Genomic DNA, 23,121 nt, shown 5'->3' with positions numbered 1-23,121 from the left:
CTCCCCCTGAACTGTCCGATAGCAGGTTCCTTGGGAAAACTGCAAAATCTGACCTGACAACTTGTTTAGAAGCATTGCTGGATATACCAACTAATATTCCTCGAGTCAGTTCAAAAGTATTCGATGGATCAGCCTTGGTTCATATGCTTGCACCCGGCTCCTGCAAATTTTTCAAAGATTACGCGGACACAGTTTTTCTACCGTACATTCAATAGCCAACTAGAGACGGTCAGTCGTTATATGGGACAGGTTCATCAAAAGCAGCTTAAACAAAGGAGAAAGAGAAAGGAGAGGTTTCGGACAGTGTCTCAGCCTAAGAGAAATGACTCCTATCCCTCGGAACTGGGCTGATTTCCTCCGTACCGAAAACAAAGATCAAATGTTCTTCCTGTTACCAGACCACTCGGCAAGCATGAATTTGTTTGGAAAAGAAGTTTATAGTGGAAAGTATTCAGATGTTGTACCTTCGGTGTCAGCTGCTCGAAATGATTTTGTTCCTTGCGATCTTGAAGAGGCAGATACGTGAATTATCCTCCCCGATTGTCATTGCGAACTGTCTGGTCACAAAAAAGCTATGTTACGAGCCGTAGATACAGATGTGTTCATGCTAGCTGTGGGCTCTTGCTCATACATCCCACTTATTGAACTCTGAGTGGACTTTGGTGTGAAGCAGCAGCGCAGAAGCATCCCAGCTCACAAAATTCATCATATACTTGGCCCCCAAAAGTCAAAAGCTTTGCCTGGTTTCCACGCGTTTACAGGCTGCGATACAGTATCTTCCTTTTCTGGTATTGGAAAGAAGAAAGCCCTTGATGTCTAGAGAAGTTATCCCGATGCAACTGACGCGTTCTTGGATTTGTCGTCTGCGTCGACTGCTACAAGACCGCGAACGCAAGAGCTATTGGAGAGATTTGTAGTTTTATGCTATGAGCGGACAAGCGAAGTCCAGGGTGCTCACGAAGCGAGAAAATTGCTTTTTGCCAAGGGACGGCAGATTGACCGCATCCCACCAACATCCGACGCCCTTCTTCAGCACACCAGACGTGCACACTTTCAGGTTGGCCGAATTTCGGGAAGAGCAGCCGACCCCATTCAGAATCCTTCTTCCCCCTCTGAATTTGGATAGAAACTCGTAAATAATGAGTGGCATCCTGTGTGGAAGATGCTACCCGAGGCATTCAATGCGTACAAAGAACTGGTCAAATATGGCTGCAATAAAGTCTGCAAGCCACCATGCAAGTGCATGAAGGCTTCACTACCGTGCACTGATCTGTGTGCCTGTAATGGAGCGTGCTACAGATCTGACGCCAGCAACGAATAGGCTGCTGAACTTTTCTTCTTTTTTTTTCTTATTTTTACCTCTTCCTTCAATGATTAAGGTTATATCTTTAAACGAAATTTATAGTAGTGCATTTGACTCTTAAAGGAAGGGAAACAAAGGGGCGGGGAGGCAGTCTTAGTTTTGCACGTCACAGCTGTCATCCGAGGCTTCCTTTGTCCAGTTTTTGCCACCTACTCAAAGTAGAGTCATCATAACCGTCACAGCCAAAATTGAAAAGAAACTCAGTTTGGCATTTCCCCCCGCCCCAGTTTCCCCTCTTACCCATATCCCGGATTTAGGATGTAATACTGTATCATTCGATCTTGAGAATGCCTCCTGAAATGGCGAGAACAAACTTAGAGACAGCAGATCAGAAATTTCCCTTCTTCAGCATTTCCCCCGGGGGAAATATTAACCCTGTTCCCCCCTCCCAAGACATCCTCTGCACTTTCACCATGGCATTAAATCAGTGATTATATAAGATTGAATAAACAAACTGAATACCAATTTGAAATAGGCAAAAACAAATATTTCCCGTTCCCCCCCCCCTGTTAGGTAAATTTCACCCCACTCCACCACTCCCTTTGATGGTGCGACACTCCAAGCACCTTTTCCATCACTTTGCTTCAATTTTCTGTCTAATACCGAGTATACATACCGATTATCAAGCTAAAATAGGGAAAAAGAATTTTTTTTGCTTTTCCCCCTTTTGGGTGACTTTTACCCCCTGTTTCCCCCTCTTAAAGTTGTCGGACAGCTTGTGTCCCAGTTTCATTCGAAAGAGCACATCAAACAGTCCTTGTGGACCAAGTTTCACACTTTTTTTTCCAAATTTGCACGAAGCTTTGACTAAGCGACTAGACTATTTTAGCTACAGACTACAGTCTAACCAAGACATAATTCTCTTATCCGGAAATTTTCAGGATTGTTTTTTACCAGGGATGTGGAGTCGGTTATAGGTTATAACCGATTCCGACTTCCGACTACAAATCTAGACATTTTCAATATGCCAACTCCAACCCCGACTCTAAAAACTTGTTACCGGCATAATTTTTTTTTTTTTGGATTTGCTCCTGCTCGAGGCGCATTTGAAACTGTTCATATTAGCAACACTACTAATACAACAATTCCATAAATCTCAACTCTCGTTAGCCAATAGTTAGATAGAGGAGATTGCAAATGTAGAAAGGAAACTGTAAATAACCCCGTGGTGGCAGAGTAGGACTGATCACTGATTGCGAATAGGAGAAGCGGGGTTCGATCTCAGCTGTCGCAGGGCCAGGAATCACACGGAGATTATGCTATGGCGTCTCCAAACAATTAGAGTAAGAAGAAGAGGAATACGTAAATACAGTTCAAATTCTTGGCTAATAAGACTCTATGGAAAAACGAGGGAAGACTAACCTTAGAAGCGGATTGAGGGTGCTCATAATATTTCTCCTTAGAGGTTGGATCAATCTTTTGCTCCCATCCGACAGGAATAGGCGCCCTTTTAACAGTAACTAAATCGCACGGCCGAGCCTTTTCTGTGCTGTTTCCATTAATATCATTTTTTGCCACCAAAGGGACTCCAAAAGTGGATAATTCACGCTTTAATTTGGGCCGCTCACAAATAGGCACTAACACAGGACTCGGCTGTTCGGATATGTTTTGATTTTCTTCGTCACCTGATGCTGTCTGAAAAAAAAAAATCGATTCACAGATACAAATACCCTCTATCATAAAATAGATACTGAAAAAGTTGCTTAAATCAATGAAAGCTCAAGTAAAAATAACACAGTATCATAACTCATCATTAAAAATAAAAAAAAAACTCATCATTAAATGATGCTATAATTAAATGCACTTTGTTTATTTTACATTAAAACATACACTTTGGAATCATTCGAAAATATCATAGGCAGCACAATAGAGCGGCCTAAGTAAAGAGCGATGAGGGCACAATGTATTATTTATTTATGTTTTTTTTTCAGACCAGGGCACTTCGCATAGGAGTTGTCGTAGACTCTTCGAAAGGGACTCGTTCAATTAGAAATTGAAAGGTCTAGTCTCCGTTTTCATAGTCGAAAGTGATTGGAGGGCAACCCCCCCCACCCACTTATAATTTCCCAAAGCAAATCCAATCAAAATTTTGAGATGGCCATTTTGTTTTTTTAATTGAAAAGTCCAGTAAATATGTCTTTGAGAATGAATCCCCCCAAAGCCCTCAGGGCAAGGGCTATAAGTTATAATAGTTACCCATTATTAACATATAAAGTTTTTGTGGAAGGGGTGGTCATATAAACTTCAGGGGAGGGGGGTGCTCATTATATTGGAAATCAGAAGTTCTATTCCCCTTTTTAAGAGTCCAGAGCAATCAAATGGCAACTAGCCCCCCTCCCACGTCCTCTTCTCCCTAATAGCATACGATAAAAAATTTTAGATAGCCATTTTGCTCAAAATAGGCAAAAGATCATATAGCAAGGCCTGAAACAATCCTTCAGAACCTGGGGGCAAGGGTTGTAAGCTATGCCCAGGGCATAAAAGGGGTGATCGTATAAACTTTAGGAGACTCATCGGGGGGAATTTGAACTTAGTCCAAACACACTAAGTGCGTGCAGATGGTCAAAAGGGCGTACCACAAGAATCGATTTGGGTATTAAACTGGAGTTTTCTGAAAATGTTTTAAGTAGGAAGATGAATTAACCATAAGGAGTATGTTTTGATTTAGTTCAACTTTCTCCTCAACCCATCCTCATATGTTCGTTACATTATCCTAAGCCTTGATAGTAACGGCTACAGAAGCAGTAGTTTTAGTGGTAGTAGTAGAAGTGGTAGTAGTAGTAGTGGTAGTAGTAGTAGTGGTAGTAGTAGTAGTGATGGTAGTTGTAGTAGTAGTAGTAGTAGTAGCGTGCAAATATATCCTTTTCGGTCAATTGATCATCTCCCTTATCATTTCATGAAAGTTGCAAATTCATATACTCAGTCATTCCTGTGTTACGCTCTTTTGACAACCCGTATACACATAACTGTTTTGATTTAGTTCAACACACCCCTCAACATTCTCTGACAGGCTCACCTTAATGCCCTTCGTCTTTGTCGAAAGTAAAAGCCAAACATGCAAACCTTTCTCAATAGCATATACTATATGTAAACAATGAACAAATTGCCTAAATTACAGCCCTTGCCCTGAGGGTTGTGGGAGGGGGGTTGACATCCCCAAAGGTATAGTTAATGGACCTTTCAAAAAAATAGATGTATAAAAATTTTGATTGAATTTTTGTTTTGGGAAATGATGTTTGGGAGATGTTTGTTTTGGTGAGGGGGAGGGAGGCTGGTTGCCCTTCAATCACTCATAAAAAGTGCACCCATTTCTAAAAAATGAGCCCCATCCGAAGTTTATACAACCATCCATTCCATAAAAATCTTATATGCCCCAGGAAACAACTTACAACCCTTGCCTCAAGGCTTTGGTGGATTATGTCAACCCTGGAGGCATTGTTATATGTTCTTTTGACTGTTTTGAACAGAATGGCTATCTAAAAAATTCTAGCAGATGCACTTGGAAAAAAGAAGACGTGGAGGGGGAGGGAATCTAGTTGCCCTCCTATCACTTTTGACTCTTAAAAAACAATAGGCAAAGTTCACAGCTCGCAGCCCTTACTCTGGGGGTGTGGGGGGTCAAGTTATCTTCAACGACATATTCATTGGGCCTTTCAACTATGCTGAACAAATTGGCTATCCCAAAAATCTGACTGGACAAAATTGAGTAAAAAGGAGCTGCCCTCCAATATTCTTGGTAACTGAAAAAGGGCACTACAATTTTTTATTTCCGACAAAATGAGCCCTTTCCCAATCTTCTAGGATCAATGGTTGGATACAATCCATCCCTAGAAAAACCAAACAAACAAAATGAAAAAAAAATAACACGCATCCGTGATCCTGCTTCTGGCAAAAAATGCAAAAACAGCTGTATATAGGAGGTTGAAACCTTTACAGTAGGGTCCTCTGATATGCTGAATCTGATTTTCATTAAGATAACTTGATGTTCTGAGGGTGTTTCTCCCCTCTTTCAAAAACTGGGCATATTTTCTCAGGCTCGTAACTCATGATGGGTGACATTAAACTTGATACAAATACTACTACTAACAATTCACCACAGCACCGAGCCGCCTGAGGACAACACAGCTACGCACACTCCTCCTGAGTCCTAATCTATTCAAAGCCTCTCTCTTTACACCCTCCCAGATCCTTCATCCATAGAACGTCCCTAGCCATCTCAACCTTTCTCTTATTATAGCCCTAGAAAGTGTGATTGAACCAAACTTTTCGTGCAGTCTTTTGTTTGAAATACGATCAGTCAGTCGCGTACCCAAAACAATTCATAGGTAATTTCTCTGGAAAAATCTAGCAAACCTTCCTCCGTTCTTTGGAGCGCCCATGCTTCAGAACCTTATTTGATCACTGTCATTACTGTAGCTTCTAACATTCTAATCTTGGTTCGTAGACTTATCTTTCTTTTCTTCGAAACTTTCTACTTTCTACTTTCTATCGGCTATTCTACTTTTAAGATATTCACTGCTCCCACCGTCTTTACTAAGAATACTACCAAGGTAAGTGAAGCTGTCCACTTAATCGATCTTTTCGTTACCCAGCGTCACCTTTCCAACTTCACTTATTCCTAGCCTTAGCGACTTAATCTTCTTATTAATTTTCAAACCTATCAAACAGTTCGAGTTAACGAACTGTAAGCAAGGAGCGACCCGGCTCAATAGTAACCGAAACTCTAAAAAACGGAATTTTGAAACCAATAGATAAATCAAAAATATCAGATTTTTATGCTGATTTCAAATATATAAGTTTCATGAAGTTTAGCCCTAACCATAAAAAGTTACACGCCTGAGAAAATATGCCTGATTTTCGAAAAAAGAAGGGAACGCCCCCTAAAAGATGTACAACCTTAATGAAAATCACATAATCAGATTCAGCGTGTCAGAGAACCCTACTGAAGAGATTTCAAACTCCTATCTGCAAAAATGTGGAATTTGTATTTTTGCCAGAAGAAAGATCACGGATGCGTGTTTATTTGTTTTTTTTTTTCAGGGGTGATCATATCGACCCAGTGGTCCTAGAATATCGCGGAAGGGCTCATGCGAACGAAAATTAAAAGTTTTAGTGCCCTTTTTAAGTGACCAAAAAAATGGAGGGCAACTGGCCCCCTCCCATGCTATTTTTTTCCCAAAGTCACCGGATCAAAATTTTGAGATAGCCATTTTGTTCAACATGGTCGAAAATATAATAACTATGTCGTTTAGGATGAGTTAATCCATAATAGTCCCCAGGGGAAGGGCTGAAATTTATAAAATGTACCCCCTGTTTACATATAGGATGGGGTAGTAGGAAGCAGACAGACATTTTCAGGAGGTATTTTTTTCTGGTAGGGGGGGGGGGAGTCAGCGGTTACGGAGGAGGATCTTCCCATGGATGAAGTTTTCATGGGGGAAGGGACATTGCTATGAACGGGGCGCCGGATTTCCCAGCATTTATTTAAAAAAACGACCAGAAATTAAATTTAAACAAAAAAGTTTTTCAACTGAAAGTAAGAAGCAACTTCAAAATTTAAAACGAACAGAAATTATTACGTATATGATCTAGGTTCGCCCCCAAGTCAATACCTTGCTCTTTACGCCAAAGATTTTTTAGTACTTTCATAAGAGGTATTTATTCTAATTAACGGCCTTTGTGATTAAGGGGTCATTTTTAAAGAATTAGAGCAAAATTCAAACTTTAGCGTAAAGAGCGAAGTATTGACGTTCTTAAATAAAATTAAACAACTTTCGAGGAAGCCATTCAACCAAATAAAAGTAAAATTAATATACACATTTTTTTTAATTATTCATGTACGGTGAGCCAAAATCAAAACCTGCATTAATTTAAAAACGTTCAAAAATTAAACTAAAAAACAAGTTTTTTTAACTGAAAGTAAGGAGGGACATTAAAACTTAAAACGAACAGAAATTATTCCGTATATGAAAGAGATTGTCCCCTCCTCAACGCTTCCCTCTTTACGCTAAAGTTAGACTTTCTCACAACTCTATTTTTTAAAACAATAAAAAACCTTTTCGGTGGTCGTCGGTGACGTAAAGCACTATCTATGAAAATTTTGCCTAAGACATTTTCATTCACTTTCTTTCTCCATTCCTTTGTTTTTCTTTCTCTTCTAATACAGTACATTACTCCTGACAGTACTTGAAGAAATTGTTCGGAGTAACATATTACAACAGAAACATTTTATTACAGGCCAACAAAAATCATTGTTTTTCGGTCATTTACGACCATTTATAAACTTGGCAAACTTTAGCAAACTTTTTCAAACTCAAAACGAGCAGAAATTAACATGAGTAGGACTCAAAACCCCTATGCCTTCCCAAGGCCAGAACATAACTTGCACTTTACTGAAAAAAATTAAATGTTTTTACTTTTATAACTTTAATAAATCAAATAATATTAACATTTTTATTACTAAAGATCAGTATATGTATATTAAACTGACAATGCACATTCATTTGTATTTTTTTCAGTAAAGTGTAAATTATGTTCTGGCCTTGGAAAGGCATAGGGGTTTTGGGCCCTACTCATGTTAATTTCTGCTCGCTTTGAGATTTGACTCGCATATTTATTGTAATTTCTGTTCGTTTTGGGTTTCATTTATTTATCGATGCTGATTTATGGTATTTTCACGCTTGGTAGATTATTTGATTTTGTTTTTGCTCATTTTTGGTTTAATGGAGCTCTTTACTTTTCTTTGAAAACTAATTTTGTGGAAAAAGCTTTTTTTAATTAATTACAACCAACAACGGAATATTCACGATCGAAACAGAGCAAGATCATTCGTCCTGAATTCTTTTCGCATTGATTGGTGAAAGTATCTAAAGAGCTATGTTGTTCATGCATATAACGCATAAACATGCGTTACATGCCTGTTCATTCATGTAACGAAATGAATCCGTCAAAAATTTAGCTATGGAACAAGCTACATCAAGGAATATTATGACAGATTTTAGTGGCGTAACAAACATATCTACGAGATTAAAAAAGATTAACATGCATAAAACATTTGCGCCAACGGGACGTGGTGTGATTACTTTCGAGAGCGCTATGTTGCGTGGAATGGAAGCACGAAAGAGAAGGAAAAGTGCATACACTATGACCGAGGTCCAACCAGTGGTAACTAAAGAGAGGGAACAATTTTTTGGGGAAAATAAAAGGCCTTTGTTAATTGAGCTTGGACTGGAAAAACGGAAACGGGAACCAAGCTAGCTAACAGATGAACACCAGGTGGAAAAACAGAAAGAGTCAATGAGACATACCTCAAAGCCAAAATCAGTATGCACGAAACCAACAATTGTAGCTAAGAAGCTACCAGTATTTATTAGACCGAAAATAGCTAGGATCAAAGACTTCGAATTATGCAACGCATGTATGCGGAAAAAAACGAGATCAATGAATTTAGCAAAAGTATTTCAAAAGCGGCAATAGCCCTGAGCTGCTTAACTACAGGGATAGCTCACGGTCTTCAAGAAATAGGAGAGAAGACACCTATGAGAGAGCTAAGAAATAGAAGACTCCAAAATCAGTCTAGAGAAGTTCATATGTTTTATAAGAATATTTTCCTTTTGATGTTGACATTCTTAGGAAAAACTATTTTCTTTTCATCTTTAAAGAAATTTACAGAATTGAACTTCGGAAAATTTTCGTTTTCTGAATATCAAAATTATCTATTGCTTAAGCTAGTTTTAAATTTTTTGTAAGTTAGTGTTTATATTATGCTTGTTTTTCTTGAAGATGATCTTTTTGCCTTAAATTTGGATATATATATATATATATATATATATATATATATATATATATATATATATATATATATATATATATATAGAAAAATAACATCTTCCCAGTTCTATTTTGGCATAGAAAAGGGTAATTTTAGCCAAACAAGGCAACATGAGCGAAGATAGTCTTCCCCGTGATTCCCTTGTCAGCTGATCAGATCATACTCGCTTCAAAGTAATTGAGGGGGACTTGGGAGATAGTTAAAACAACGAAAATACAATAACGTTAGCCCCCTCAGCAACCTTCGGTCTTCATGCGAAAATCTTAATGTTCTCCAAAAATACATCCATTAATATTCAACGGTCCTTTTGCTCGATCAATCTCTAAAAGAATGGTGACAAAAAGTAAAACTTAAAAAGGAGGATTGAGTAAGGGAGCAGTCAACCTCATATGCAGAATAATTTCTGTTCGTTTTAATTTTTAGTATTGCTCCTTGCCCTTAAATCGATTTTTTTTTTTATTTCTGACCATCAGTAAAATCATGCCAAGAAATCCCTTTTCATTTACCTGGGAACTTTTTTGCCACTAAAAATACCCCCCCCCCTCCCAAAGACATGTACAGTTCCCAATAACAAATACAATGGCCTGTATGAACTATGGGCCAACCACATAACTTACAGCGCTGGCTTAAGAGACTTTTGGGGTCAATAACATCACCAAGTGCACAGTTGAAAGACCTTTCAACTCTATTGGCTCAAAAAGTCATGTCAATATTTTGATTGGATACCTTCCGGGAAAAGAGGGTTCTGTGAGAGAGGCTAGTTACCTTTCAATTTTCAGTCTTTTTGGTCACTTAAAAAGGGTACTAAAGCTTTTCAATTCTGATTTTTGGGGATAATTTTTTATAATTAATTTGAATCGAAAGAAAACTGCATGTTTAATATATTTTTCTACAAACCAATAAGATCAATCGGTGAATAAAAAAAAGAACAAAAACAAACAGTCATGACAAGTGTTGTTTTCCCAAACTTACATAAGACTAAAAGGTTGGCAATGGTCTGATATTTGGCTGCATATTAACCATGCCTCCATTGGGAATGTGGGAGGGACAGCAAACACGAAAGAGTTCTGGAAATTATACAGCTAAAAAATATTAATGAGTTATACACTGTGTTCATATCAAGAGGGGAGGAGGGAGGTAAATGTAAACTGAAGAAGAAAAAAACATCGGAAAACAACATAGGAAATAGTTAAGACACAGGAAAATCGTAAAGATACTGGGGACCAGGGGCCAACACTTTGTCCACACGCCTGGTTTCCAAGACGATACTGGATGTACTGATGACAATTAATAAAAATATAAACTTCCAATAATAAAAGCAATTACTTATACCTATGAAAAATCTTTCCCAATCCACATTTGGTGCAGTTTATTGGCTTAAAAAATATCGAAAAAAACGACAATACAACACTGTCAAAACAGAAAAGCTAAAATGATAATTTTTTTATAATTAATTTAAATCAAAAGAAAACTTGTTTCGGCATTAAATTTTAATCAAAAACGAACAAAGATTAATAAAAAAAAAGTTTTTCCTAGTGAAGCAAAGAGCGAAGTTGAAACTTAAAACGGACAAAACTTATTACTTCACAGCCTATTTAATATATATTAATATAACTAGTACAAATAGGCCCACTAATTATGTTTCCCTATGCTTTTATGATTATACAAAACTAGCGCTTTACTGAAAACAAAAAATAATATATGAGTTTTGGTACAGTAAAAGCAAACCAATTAAGGACACCTTTTCTATAATCAAAATATTATCAATCCGTTTTAGGATTAATCCCTTTTAAGATAAAGCAACAATCCATTTTAGGATTTTCTTTATTTATTTATTTTTTACGTTTAATTTGGTGTCACTTCTGCACAATGGCTCACAGTTCAATGACTGGCTCTCGTTTTGGTTCTTAAAAGGACATGTCATGATTAGCTTGTACACAAGTTCAAATTAAGGCCATTTTGATAGTATTAGAAATACAGACTAGCTTTAGAATTTGTGTCATGGCCGGAAATTCACTCTCGTATGCAGAGGAATAATCAGATTTCCAGAGTTCATATTATGTCTTATTTGGTCTTCATTCCAAGTGTTACTAAAGCATATTTCTTACAATTTAAGACTTTATATTACCCACTATTGGTATTATAGCTGGTGAGAGCAAAATGCTGCTTGATAAATCAATCCAATACTTTTGTAATCTGTTTAATTACTTTGCAGTAATTAAAAGATAAATTAGTTTTACGCTTATTTTTTTAGAATAATTTTAATTGTTTACTGAAAATTACTAATGTCACAACTGGTGTCAGACTATGAAAAGCTTTCTAGATTCATGTAGTGTTGTCAGGCTACATACTTACTCACCTTTGACTCTTAAATCAATAATCCTGTTTTTTATGCTTGACTTTTGTGTTTTCAGTAAAGTGCTAGTTTTGTCTAATCATAAAAACATAGAGAAACATTATTAGTTGGTGTATTTGTATTAGTTATATTAATATATATTAAATAGGCTGTGAAGTAATAATTTTTGTCCGTTTTAAGTTTCAACTTCGGCCTTTGCTTCCCTCGGAAAAACTTTGTTTTTTCTTAAATTATATTGACTATGCCAAACAGATCAGGGTGAAATAAAATATTTGTAGATAAAAGAATACAAACATAGGTTCAAAAACACTGAATTGTACCACATTGTACCATAATTTTGTAAAATGTACCATATTTTGTGGGATTGTACTAAATTGTACCAGTAGAGGTGAAATATACCAAAATGATACAATTGTACCGTTTCTCTACCACTGATTCACTGATTCACGTTTCAGTGATTCTCTACCCTTCCTAAAACCGCACCGTTCTTCTCTTAAAACTTCGTGTACAGCATCTCAAAAGGTCTAAAAAGGATCATCATACTAAGTAATTTGTTACCTGCAGAAACTGGGCCAATGCTTCTATAACCCTTTCAGACCTGAACCAAGAAGGAGTTGCGTAAAAATTCTGAAAATAGCAGAGTGATCCTGGAGGTTCAACTAGATCATATTTATTTTAAAAAAAAATTACTTCATTCCAAATCCAAACTGTGAATGGTTACCATATGGTCACGTCAGGTATATACAGATACTATTTTAGGTGAAAATTTGTGAAACAGTTGCGATCTGGGTTCAAACACAGTCGAACTTTGCACTTCGAACACATGATTTGACTGGTTCCACCTCTAACGCACTTCTCATAGCGACACCTTCCCTTTTCAGTCGTATCCGGAAAATGCGAGGTCTGGTCAAACCTCATTGATTCCGAAGGCATCCCGTCTCGCGAGGTAGACGTATTGCGCTTCGTCACTAATAAGGATGGTCTTCCAACTCGAGGAAATTTGAGATACGCTAGTAAGAACCAACCCACGAGCAATGTCCATTTTTAAGTACAGTAGAGACATATGCTGAACATTGGTCTGCTTACACTGTCGGCGGTGTATCAGCCAGGCGTTGTTCATAGCCATGTCAAAGAAGTAGTACACAATCCTCATATACCATTTTTTCGAGCGAATGTCAGTCCTGTAAAGCTCCAGGAACATGTCAGGAAGATCTACGCCCCCCATTGATTTGTTGTAGTCACGGACTATTCGGGGGCGATCAACTTCTACGTATTTCCGTGTTGTGCCATCCCATCTCTGACACTTATCAATTGGGGGGACTGCACAGTATGACGAAGCCAAATGGACTGGTTTGTTGTCATACCATTTTACTACCGATACTTCTGAATATCTTTCAAAACGGAAGTCCACTGACCCTCGTCCATTCTTCTTCATGTTGGCGTCGGTATCTAGAACAGCGCCCCTCATTCTGTTGCTGCGTATCGTACCACATGACTCGATGCCATATTCAACCCAAAGCTTGTGAACAAGATCGATGCCAGTATAGAAGTTATCAAAGAACAGCTTGAAGTTCATGAACCTTGGCAGATTTTCTACAAGCCGAAGGACAACGTCAGTACTTTGGCCAAGTTAAGAAATTTCAACAGATACTTTTCCTGTATATATCTCTATGTCAAACACTAGTCCGCTAATGCCAGCTCTCGTGAAAACATATACACCCCACGAGTAGGGCTTGTCCTTCAAGTGCTGTCAACATTCAACTATTCAGTAGAACAGGATCATCTGTTCGTCAATACTTTGGATCTCTTCAGGGTCTATTTTTTTAAGATTCTCCCTGAATGCGTCGTATAGTCTTCTGATCTTGAACTGTTTATCATGACCAGCCTCCCTTTCGGTATCATTAAGGTGTCATCGCAAATGTGGAAGAAAGATCTCAAGCTGATGAACCAATCTTTGCTCATGGTATCAGCCACCGGGGAATATTGTATTCCATTCTTCCAGTACATTCTCATAGCCAGAAGTTTGATAATGCACATGATCATTTGAACTCCAAGAAATCTGTGCAGCTCTTCAAGAAAAAGTTTCAGAACAAGATTTTTCTTTCTCATGGTATTCAGGTTCGTTTGGTCCACAATGTTTGAAAGAATGTCTTCTGTGATAAACATTCGGAAGAGATCAAGGGGCGTTTGTACCTCGTCATAGTGTGGCATAGAACCCTTCCAGGTAATATCTCGAGGTTCGGGCCCCGTTTTTATCCACTTGTATTGCTTTGCCTCCTTTGCTGCCTTCTTTTTTGCTACTGGCTTTGCCGTGACCTGAGGAGCATCAGTTGGAGTTACTAGACCGGCCACTGCTTGGGAAGGAGCATTTTTCTTAGCTATTGTAAGGACAAAGGGTTCAGCAGGTGCAATAACTGTTGCTGACTGCATTGCTGAAGAAGTTGCCACTGGTGCTGATGATGTGCTTGAAGAACTGTTTGACGCTGCTGTGTCATTCAAGCCCGGGAGAGGCGAATTGAATTGATCCGTGTCATCGCCATTGTCTAACTAGAACCTGCCAAGCTTTGATAAAGCTATGTCGTCTGTGTGGTCAATATCCTCTTCATCACTTCTGTCTTCATTGCCATAACAGTTGAGAGAACGTAGAGTTGAAATTCTTGATCTGGATTGTCTGGTGCCCGGTTTGGGTCGTCGTCGTCGGACGAGATATCGAGATCTGAATCACAATCAGGTATGAATAAAAGCCTTACTGCTTCTTCTGCAGTCATTTTCTTGGTAGCTCTTCTACTTCTTTCCTTGATCAGTCTCTCTTCCAAGGTCTTAGGACCATGACCTCTCATGGAGTCAGAGCTCGTGCTTGGGCCAGCTGAAATGAAATTCAAGGTAAGTGCATCACTTAATAATAATAATATAATGCAATAAAATAGGTCATTTGCCTCTACACTTGCTTGAGGCATCACACAAAATAGCTCTTTTACCCTTGTTACCAGTAAAAAGGAGGAATATAAAGAAAATGTGCCTATTCCCGATCATAAAAAGGACTTGCTGCCTCGTTTGCTGTACAAATCTGCCTAGGTGTGGTTTGGCAATGAATGCCTGACGTGACCATTTGGTAATCGATCGTTAGCAACCTTGTTTGGGGCTAAACTACAGCTCAGAATTAGACTAGTGATATCTCATTCGAAAGATCGCATTCTTAGCTTCAAAATAATATCATACTCAGGCTCTGAACTTACCAGAAACGTCCAGGTCATCGAGGTCAAAATCTGCACCTTTCCTCTTTTTGACATTTTATGTTTTGTCTAAACTTGGACGCTCGCTCGACCGCTCGGGTAAAGCCTTGAGGGATAATAAATTCAAACGCGATAGAGCCAAGCAAGCGCTATCTAGTGGAAAAGAAATCACGGTTGTAACTTTGTCGAGAGAAAAAGAAATAGGGGGCGAGGGGTATCCGTATGGTGACCACAGGCATGAAAGGGATAATTACCAAACTCACTCTTATTACCTTTCTTGTACAGGGGTTTAATTAGGGTCTTCCCAAAATCGCTGGTATTTCCCTCTTTTCAATAATCATATTCATAATCTTCAGTAACTTATTTCGAACTTAACAGGTATCATATTTAAGAAACTCTTTACCACACTATCAGGACCTGGGGCCTTTTTTTTAACTTGATGAATACCCACAATATTTAAGAAACTCATTTATCAAACTATCAGTATCCGGGGCCTTATTATTATTTTTTTTTTTTACGATGAATTTTTATATTTTGAATAAGCATCAAAATTCGATTCTTTTGATTTATCCATTGTTATCAAGACTCTGTTTCTTAGTGTTTCGGTTACTATTGATCCGTATCGTTTCTTACATCGAACTTACGGTTCGTTATCACAAACTGTTTGTTGTCCTTTTGGGCAAAAATGTGTAACTTTTCGCCCAATAGGACGCCTCAGTCAGCGTTTCTGACTGAGATCAGTCAGTACTCAGATGTTAGCTTTTTGAATATGCATAAAATAAAAATCTGAGCATAAGGATTTAAGATCAGAGAAGCAAGACTTATTAAATCGATTAGCCAAAAACGGGGCTAATGTAAGTTAAGCCAACTTAAGAATACAATAGACGCACTAAATGCTTGTGACCGTATTTTCTTCCCCAATGTTCATGAACTATTAAAGATTTTTGCTGCGTTCCTGGTTTCTGCTATTAAGACTGAAAGGAGTTTTTCTACCACAAGATTGATGAGACACTTTAGGACTCAGAAATCTAAATATTCACCAAGATATTTCATGTGACACAGAATAAGAGAAAGATATTCTAACAAAAATAGGCCAAGGAATTTACAACATAAAATTATTAAACTGAACTTGCAATAATAAATTTAATAGATTTTGATAGGCAGAAAAAATTCTGTAAAAGTAAATTTTCCATAAAACGCTCGTACAAGTGTTTGACTATATATTTGCAATGAAAGGAAGATGAATTTAACCTTATCCGTCTTTGACATGGAATGTTTTTATGGTTTAGGGCCCCCATCTCAGACCAAAATCGTAGGTAGACTCCTATATCTATATAGTGAGGCAGATTTTAAATGACCCTCACCTCAACTCCCCCTACTGTTCGAATCCCAAGTTTATTATTTGTTCTGTCTCGTGCAATCTGGAGTCAAGTGTCGGCCAAATCCGGTCTACGTGCAAACAGTTCCAACGAACGTTTGTGTCAACAAATCCACTTTGCAAGATAAAATAGTTAATAGTGGGCTAGAGTGAATAGTTGTGAATCAAACAGTTCTTGGTAACTACCTTTAAGTAAGGAGCGGCCAGGCTCAATAGTAACCGAAACTCTAAAAAACGGATTTTGATACCAATAGGTATATGAAAAGAATCGGCTTTTAATGCAGATTTCAAATATATAAATATCATTAAGTTTAGTCTTACCCATCGAAGGTTCGGAGTATGAGAAAATTTTCCTGATTTCCAAAAAAAGAGGGAAACACCCCCTAAAAGTCAAGTTATCTTAATGAAAATCACATCCTCAGATTCAGGGTATCAGAGAACCTTACAGTATCGGTTTCAAGCTCCTATCTGCAAAAATGTGGAATTTTGTATTTTTGTCAGAAGAAAGATCACGGATGCGCGAGTAGTAATCAACATTATACTTCTAACACGCCCCCGTACCAAACAGGTTTCTGGTAGGTATAATCTGGTTTGGTAGGTACAATCTGGTTAGGTGAGTATAGTCTGGTTTGATGGGGTACAGTCTGGTTTGGTTTTTCAAAGAGAGTGACTATTCCCATGCATATAGGTAATACTTCTACAGGGCATTACACCTTTCCAAAGAGAGTGAGTATAACTTGATTGGTGGTTGGGATTTGAATAAAAGGAATAGTTTTCTTTACAATTCATATTTGTAAGAGAATTGAATTCAAAGAGAATAGTTTATTTGCGAGGATATTAGTAGAGGAAAAAAAATGAGTGGTGCATTTACATTATTGGAGATTAATGATGGAGCTGACAGCAGCAGCAGCAGCGATATACGAGTACCCAATGTGGCTGTGGAAATAACCGCTGGTTGTAGACTATGTCTTGAATGGGACTCTATGTATTCCAGATACGTGATATCATTAAGCAAATTTAATCAGGAGGAGCAACTATGTTTTGCTAGAAAAGTGAATATTCTCCATATAAATAAACTTCGGTCAGCATTAGATAACCTATCGAAATATATTGATGAGAACAAAATGCATCAGTGAATATTATTATTGTAATTATGTTCAATAAAATTTTTTCTAAATCAATGGTATTTTTTTTCTTTCTATAGTAGACTAGCGTATATTTTTTAGAGTGCAAAAAGAAATTCTGGTTAGTTTGTAGTTGGTTGTGAGAGAGTTAGGACTCTAAAAAAAAATGGATAGATTCGAGAAAGAGCGAATCATGAGGAATCTAGTTCTTATGGAAAAACGTTTGGTTCTAGACGACAATTTTCTAGAGTTGTCTATTCAAAGGAAGATATTTTCTCAAGGGATGCTTGTCGATATATTGAAAACTGATTCTCCATCATTAGACTACTGCATGAAATTTCTACGTCGTGTTACAAATGCATTTACACAATTTATTGATATATTGATAACGACACAGCCAAATTATATTGTGGATATGCTTTTAAACATTAGTTTAGAAATTTAAGACTTTTTCATGAGAAAGATGGTGCTCAAGGATGATTTACTCCTCTCTCTCTCTCTCTCTCTCACACAATCTTCGTTGTTGCTAGCTCAGTTTCATTGTGGTAGTGAGAGTGTCAACACATGACAAAATGTTCCATACATGTCCATTATGTATGTACTCACTGGGCAACTGGTCATCATCATGTGAGAATTGCACAATGATTGAGGAATATGATGAAAAGTGTAGATTATGCAACCCGTGTAAATTGCATAGAGGATATGCTGTACAAATTAAAGGTTGTAATTCCTGTCTTGAAAAGGTGTGTGACTCTCATCCTAGAGGCCACCTATGCTCCAATTGTCATTATGACAAATGCAATCAGTGGGAGAATACATATCCCGGTATGATTGGAAAGAATCCTAACCGTGATTTTAGTTTATTGCTACGAGAGTGGTATCGTCATGGTTTTAAATTGTTCTGGGAGGAGGAGCCGGGTCTACGATTCTGTTGGAACTGTTGGAACAACAAAAGAATATGGTTTCTACGTCATCGTTGGGAAGACACTGGGTGTTATGATTATAAGCCCACTGATTTCTATTTGGCTGTGACGGATTGTGATTCGACACTTGAGGACACTGTTTATGAAATTGCTGCAAATAAACAAATTGAAACATGTGAATTTTATAGAATGAATGAGAATAGTATCATTGCCTATACAAAGAGATATGGCAAGAGTTAAGTTACACTCTAAAGTAAGAAATGTGACTCTGGCTTTGCAGTACATTGGCATCGGAACACTTTTAATTCGGATAATATGCTTACACTAGCTGTTGTCAAAGAATATCTAGTAGTGGATAGAATCTCAAGAGTATGAAAGTCGTTTCATGATGTATATAATTTTTTTTTAATAATAAACAATTTAACATACATCTTTATAACATTTATTCTTAGGGCACTAAAATCAATATTAAATACACTTGTAAGTATATTCTCCACTAGAAAGTTGTTCAATCGAAGTAAGTCAACGTAGATGTCGAGAAACTGCTTATAGGTGTAGCCACGACATCTGAACTTGAAAAAGAGTAGTGCATGAAAGCCACATGTCTTAGTCGTTAAATCCTGTATTCTTCATTGATTTTGAATAGTGGTTTTACCCCTGCTTTCAATAAAGTTGCTGATGTATGGTGCGTAGAATTTATACGATAGGCCAAGAGGATCGAAATATTCAATATTTTTCGCTGTTTGAAAGATGCATAGCCAATGACCTGTCTTCAAAGTCGATGGACTTCTATTAACAATGATTAGGGTATTGTTAACACTTGAAATTTTTTCAATGAAGTCCGATGGTATGCAATAGGAATTGTACTGTGACATGTATGGATCCATAATAAATACATTGATTATTTGGTTTGTGTTCATGGTGCTAGGTCTAGTAGAACACTGCCGTCGGGTGTGATTTCCCAATAGGTTTCAAATTGACTCAGTGATATTAGCGTGATACTCTCAGTCAGAGCATTGGCAAATGTACACTCTAAACGTACATTCCCTGTTCGTACTATGCTCATATCCTGTGTGCCAGACAAGTCCAAAACAATAACCCCATGATTTTTTGAAAACATCGAATCGGTTATTCCCTTTTCAAATTACTGACAATCTTGATCCAAGGAGTTCAGAGCCTACTCATTTAGATTTCTATAGGATTTTTGTCAAGACATAGAGCGTACATTGGAACACCATTCCTTATGCACACGAAGCTAGGGATACCGACAAAATTAAAATCATGTAGGGATTCAGTCCAGGATCCAACGGCACTGCCACTCTTCACAAATGCCAAAGCCAATTTTGATGGGATTTCTCCACCGATAAATGATGAGTAGCGAGAGCTGAGAGAACCAGTAGCACTTTGTCGTTTATTGGTGATTGTAGGAGGAACGAGAATATTTCTGGTGTAGTTATTGGTCCTTAGCCTTTCAACTGCCAATGCAACAGAGCTCATATCGTGCTGTTTTGGGACATGGGGAATTGCCGATGTGATAATGAAATTTGCATCGGAAGCTGCAGGTAGTGTTTTTTTCAAAATGAAATTCGATGGGGCCATCTGTAGCTTCATGTCAATCTGGACATTGGGGGGTAGCCATTGGGATATATTGAATACGTCAAGAATTGATTTTCCAACTAGATGATACTCCTGGGTCACTTCGGTAGTCGACTCACCGTCAGTATCAACATCAGATCGATTTTCATAGCCTAATGATTGTCCTCTCATCTCCTTGCACACCTTTGGCGTCATCAACATAAATTGTATGTAGCTTGCATAGTTTGATAAATTATTGCTAGTGCTCACCAATATTCCATTAATGAATACATTAATTTGTTTGAATAGGTTGTGTAGAATACAGTTTTCATAGGAGAGACCATCATCGGCATTTGGAGTTGTATTATCTGACTTTTTCTTCACCGCAACATTTAAATCAATAAATGTTGACGACAAATCAATGAAATAGTCTTCATTGGAAAATATTTGAAAGTGTATATTTTCCGAGAGGGGTTGTTGGGGGTGAAATTGTTCATAGTAGCCATACTTGACACTGACATCAACATTTTCAGCATTGAATAGATTCAATGAGGAACTGATTGGTGGATATGATTCCTTGGGGGGGAGATAAGTCATCTTAAGAGAAGAAATTCTTCTTTGATCTAACAATCTTTTTCTTCTTCTTCTTATTGACCTTCGTTGTTTTATTTCTCAAAGTCCTTGTTGATGTCCTTTGCTTCCTGCCTGGGTGGAGACTGATGAGTGAATGACGCGCACGCATACTTTTTAATCCCTCCCCATTTTGCCGATAATTATTAGCTCACCAATGGTTCTTGCTGAAGATCTAATATTTTCTTTAACACTCTCCTTGAAGTTCTTGCCCGACCCCCAGTCCTGTAGTGTGGAGGCAGCAAAATTTGATGCAGCAGGTACAAGATATTTTCTGGCAAGGGTAGTGCAGAACGAAATAGCCTAGCAAACCAGCTACCAAGATCATAGCCAGACATTGTAGTACGACCCTTGTAGTAGTTCAATCCATTGTCTATTTGATGTGGACTCAAAGCACCAACATAACAATCGATATCGGGGCTGACAAACGTAATTCTCCTATTGTTCATTTTAGGTGATTGTGTTGTCGTTGACAATGGGTTAAAAATGACATGTAATCACTGCTGAGCCTTTTGAAATTTCTAGAGAATCACCTAATTCAGTTCTTAGTGTTAACTTACAGAGTTCCAGATAGGAAGTGTTTAAGGGGATATACTGAAGATGATTTATATTTTAATGATGAATATGCTCTTGCTTTGTTTTTTATTCAAGAACTCGTAGGAAGGGAACATTTAAATTACCTACTCTCGATGTTTCCACAAATGAAGTATAGAGAAATGTAAAAGGGTCTGTGGACAAGGCGGGTGGGTAGTCAGCGATATTGAAATTAGTGTTTTAAGCACTTTTACCGTTGATTATATTGAGCTTAAAGCCAAGAACATCTCTCAAATTGTCATTGAGAATAACCGTTTCGTTGGCAATAGGTGAACTAATGTAGATCTTGCCCTCCTCCTTTGAATAGTTGAAATGAAAAGCTCCTTTTTTACGAGCGGAAATTCTTTTATTAATAGAACGACATAAATCATTCATACAGGTGAGTTCCTCGTAGGGTAATTCAACATATGGATAATCCATACAATTGATTTTTTGAATTTGTTCTTGATCACCTGAAGGTGGTGGTGGTGGCCAATTATAGGGCCCAATTTTTATTTCATATCTACGATCCTTTCTCAGGATGTCGTAAGTATTTTTGAGAATACAGTCGACAAGAGCCACTTCATACGCACCGTCAAATTTGATGGCAGGGGAGAGTTTTGTCCAAAAATCACTTGTTCTATTCAAGTCATTGTAGAGAGGATCGGAAACGTTGGACGTGAAAGTTACATAGAAAGCATTGGGCATAGTCAATATATTCAACACTGATCCAAGAATCAAAATCAGAGTTGTATCCTAGCCACCGAACAAGTAACTGTTTCTTACCCCTGCGAGTACGTGTCTTCATTTTCTTTTCAATTTGATAGATTTCACTACCATTTTTAACTTTTTGTAGTTCATATTCATAAAAGCCGCCGAGAATCTCTTCATCTTTAGTATCACGCAAGCGGCAAATTATGGGTTTAGTGTCAAGGATTTTTGCCACCTTAAAAAGTTCGGTGGACCATAAGTAATTTCCCTTTTCAAAAACATTAGTTGTTCAATTAATTCGGACGGTATCACCAACATTGAGTTTATTTTTCATTTTCTTGACAGCCGATGAATCATTGGAATACTGTTTAAGAAAGGTGTCAATTGTATCATGATCAGAATGATGAACTTTCGTTGGCGTAGAGTTAGACAATGATCGATGAGGTCGTTGATTATAAATCAAAATGATTTTATCAAGATCATGAATAAAACCCGGTGTATTTTTCAATGTACAATATCTTGAAATTAAAAGTCGAATAGTTCTTATCAATTGTTCGGCCAATGCAGCCTTTATGTAACTGTCGCGATAACAAACTAAATTATTATATTTCTCAGACTCTTTTAAAGCACAGGGGTCAAAAATTCCACTACCATAATCCGTATGAATTTTTTTATATGAACCGTTTTTGAAATTACATTCAAAGGTCCGAGCAACTTTAATGCATTTCTTCGGGTGTAAGAGACTGGCATAATCATAATTACTATACACACTGATTGCAAGAGAATGTACTTTTACGGCTTATTTAAACGTCTTTGAATCTCGTCTAGAGTCATGAGATTTGCTTTATTTATTTTCAATGGGTAAAAGAACTTAGTTTTTGATATTGATTGGCACGAAGTCTATGATTTCTATGCAGAGTGTAACTCGATTCATTTTGTAGATAGTCTTGTACACTTTTAGTGTGAACACCAGTGACTTTGGAAAGAGTGGTGGGGGAACTTAAACTCCCCGCCTCACCAATATTTTCATAAACACCTTTCAGAACTTCAACCATTTTGAACGTAAACACGTTGTGTAACGTCCGCTACCCTTTTGTATACTGGCTGTTGGTGGAGGTAATGGTGACGTTGACTTGATACGTCTTCGCTTTTGTCTAGCTATCAGTGGTGTGCTAGTATTTTCCAAAATTGATTTAAAATCTTCTTCTTCTTCTTCATATTTTAATGGTGTCAATGTTGATGATGATAATGATGATGCATGTTCATTTAATGTTTTTAGAATTTGTCTATTGCCAATAAGACTTTTGGGGAAGTTTAATGTATTTAGAAGGTTGTATAGATGAGCGTCAAATGATAATAGCCCCTTACGATTTGTAACCATGTCATAGATTAAATCAAGTAGATTATAGCTCTTGCCCTGAATT

General features: G+C 37.5%; 1 protein-coding gene across 1 annotated transcript in view; it reads right to left on the bottom strand.

Annotated features, from left to right (window-relative positions):
- Positions 1 to 23,121, bottom strand: part of LOC148953993 (rho GTPase-activating protein 15-like) — a 149,859-nt gene that overhangs the window by 96,160 nt on the left and 30,578 nt on the right. The window contains exon 3 of the mRNA XM_089085728.1: positions 2,726 to 2,998. Within this exon, the coding sequence (XP_088941854.1) occupies positions 2,726 to 2,998 (273 nt within the window). The remainder of the gene's footprint in view (positions 1 to 2,725; positions 2,999 to 23,121) is intronic.

The sequence above is a fragment of the Artemia sp. Qi Xiang Cuo genome, chromosome 3, assembly GCF_049724085.1.
Source record: "Artemia sp. Qi Xiang Cuo chromosome 3, ASM4972408v1, whole genome shotgun sequence".
NCBI lineage: Eukaryota > Metazoa > Arthropoda > Branchiopoda > Anostraca > Artemiidae > Artemia > Artemia sp. Qi Xiang Cuo.
The sequence above is the reverse complement of the archived record's forward strand: the minus strand, read 5'-3'. Positions and strand labels throughout refer to the sequence as shown.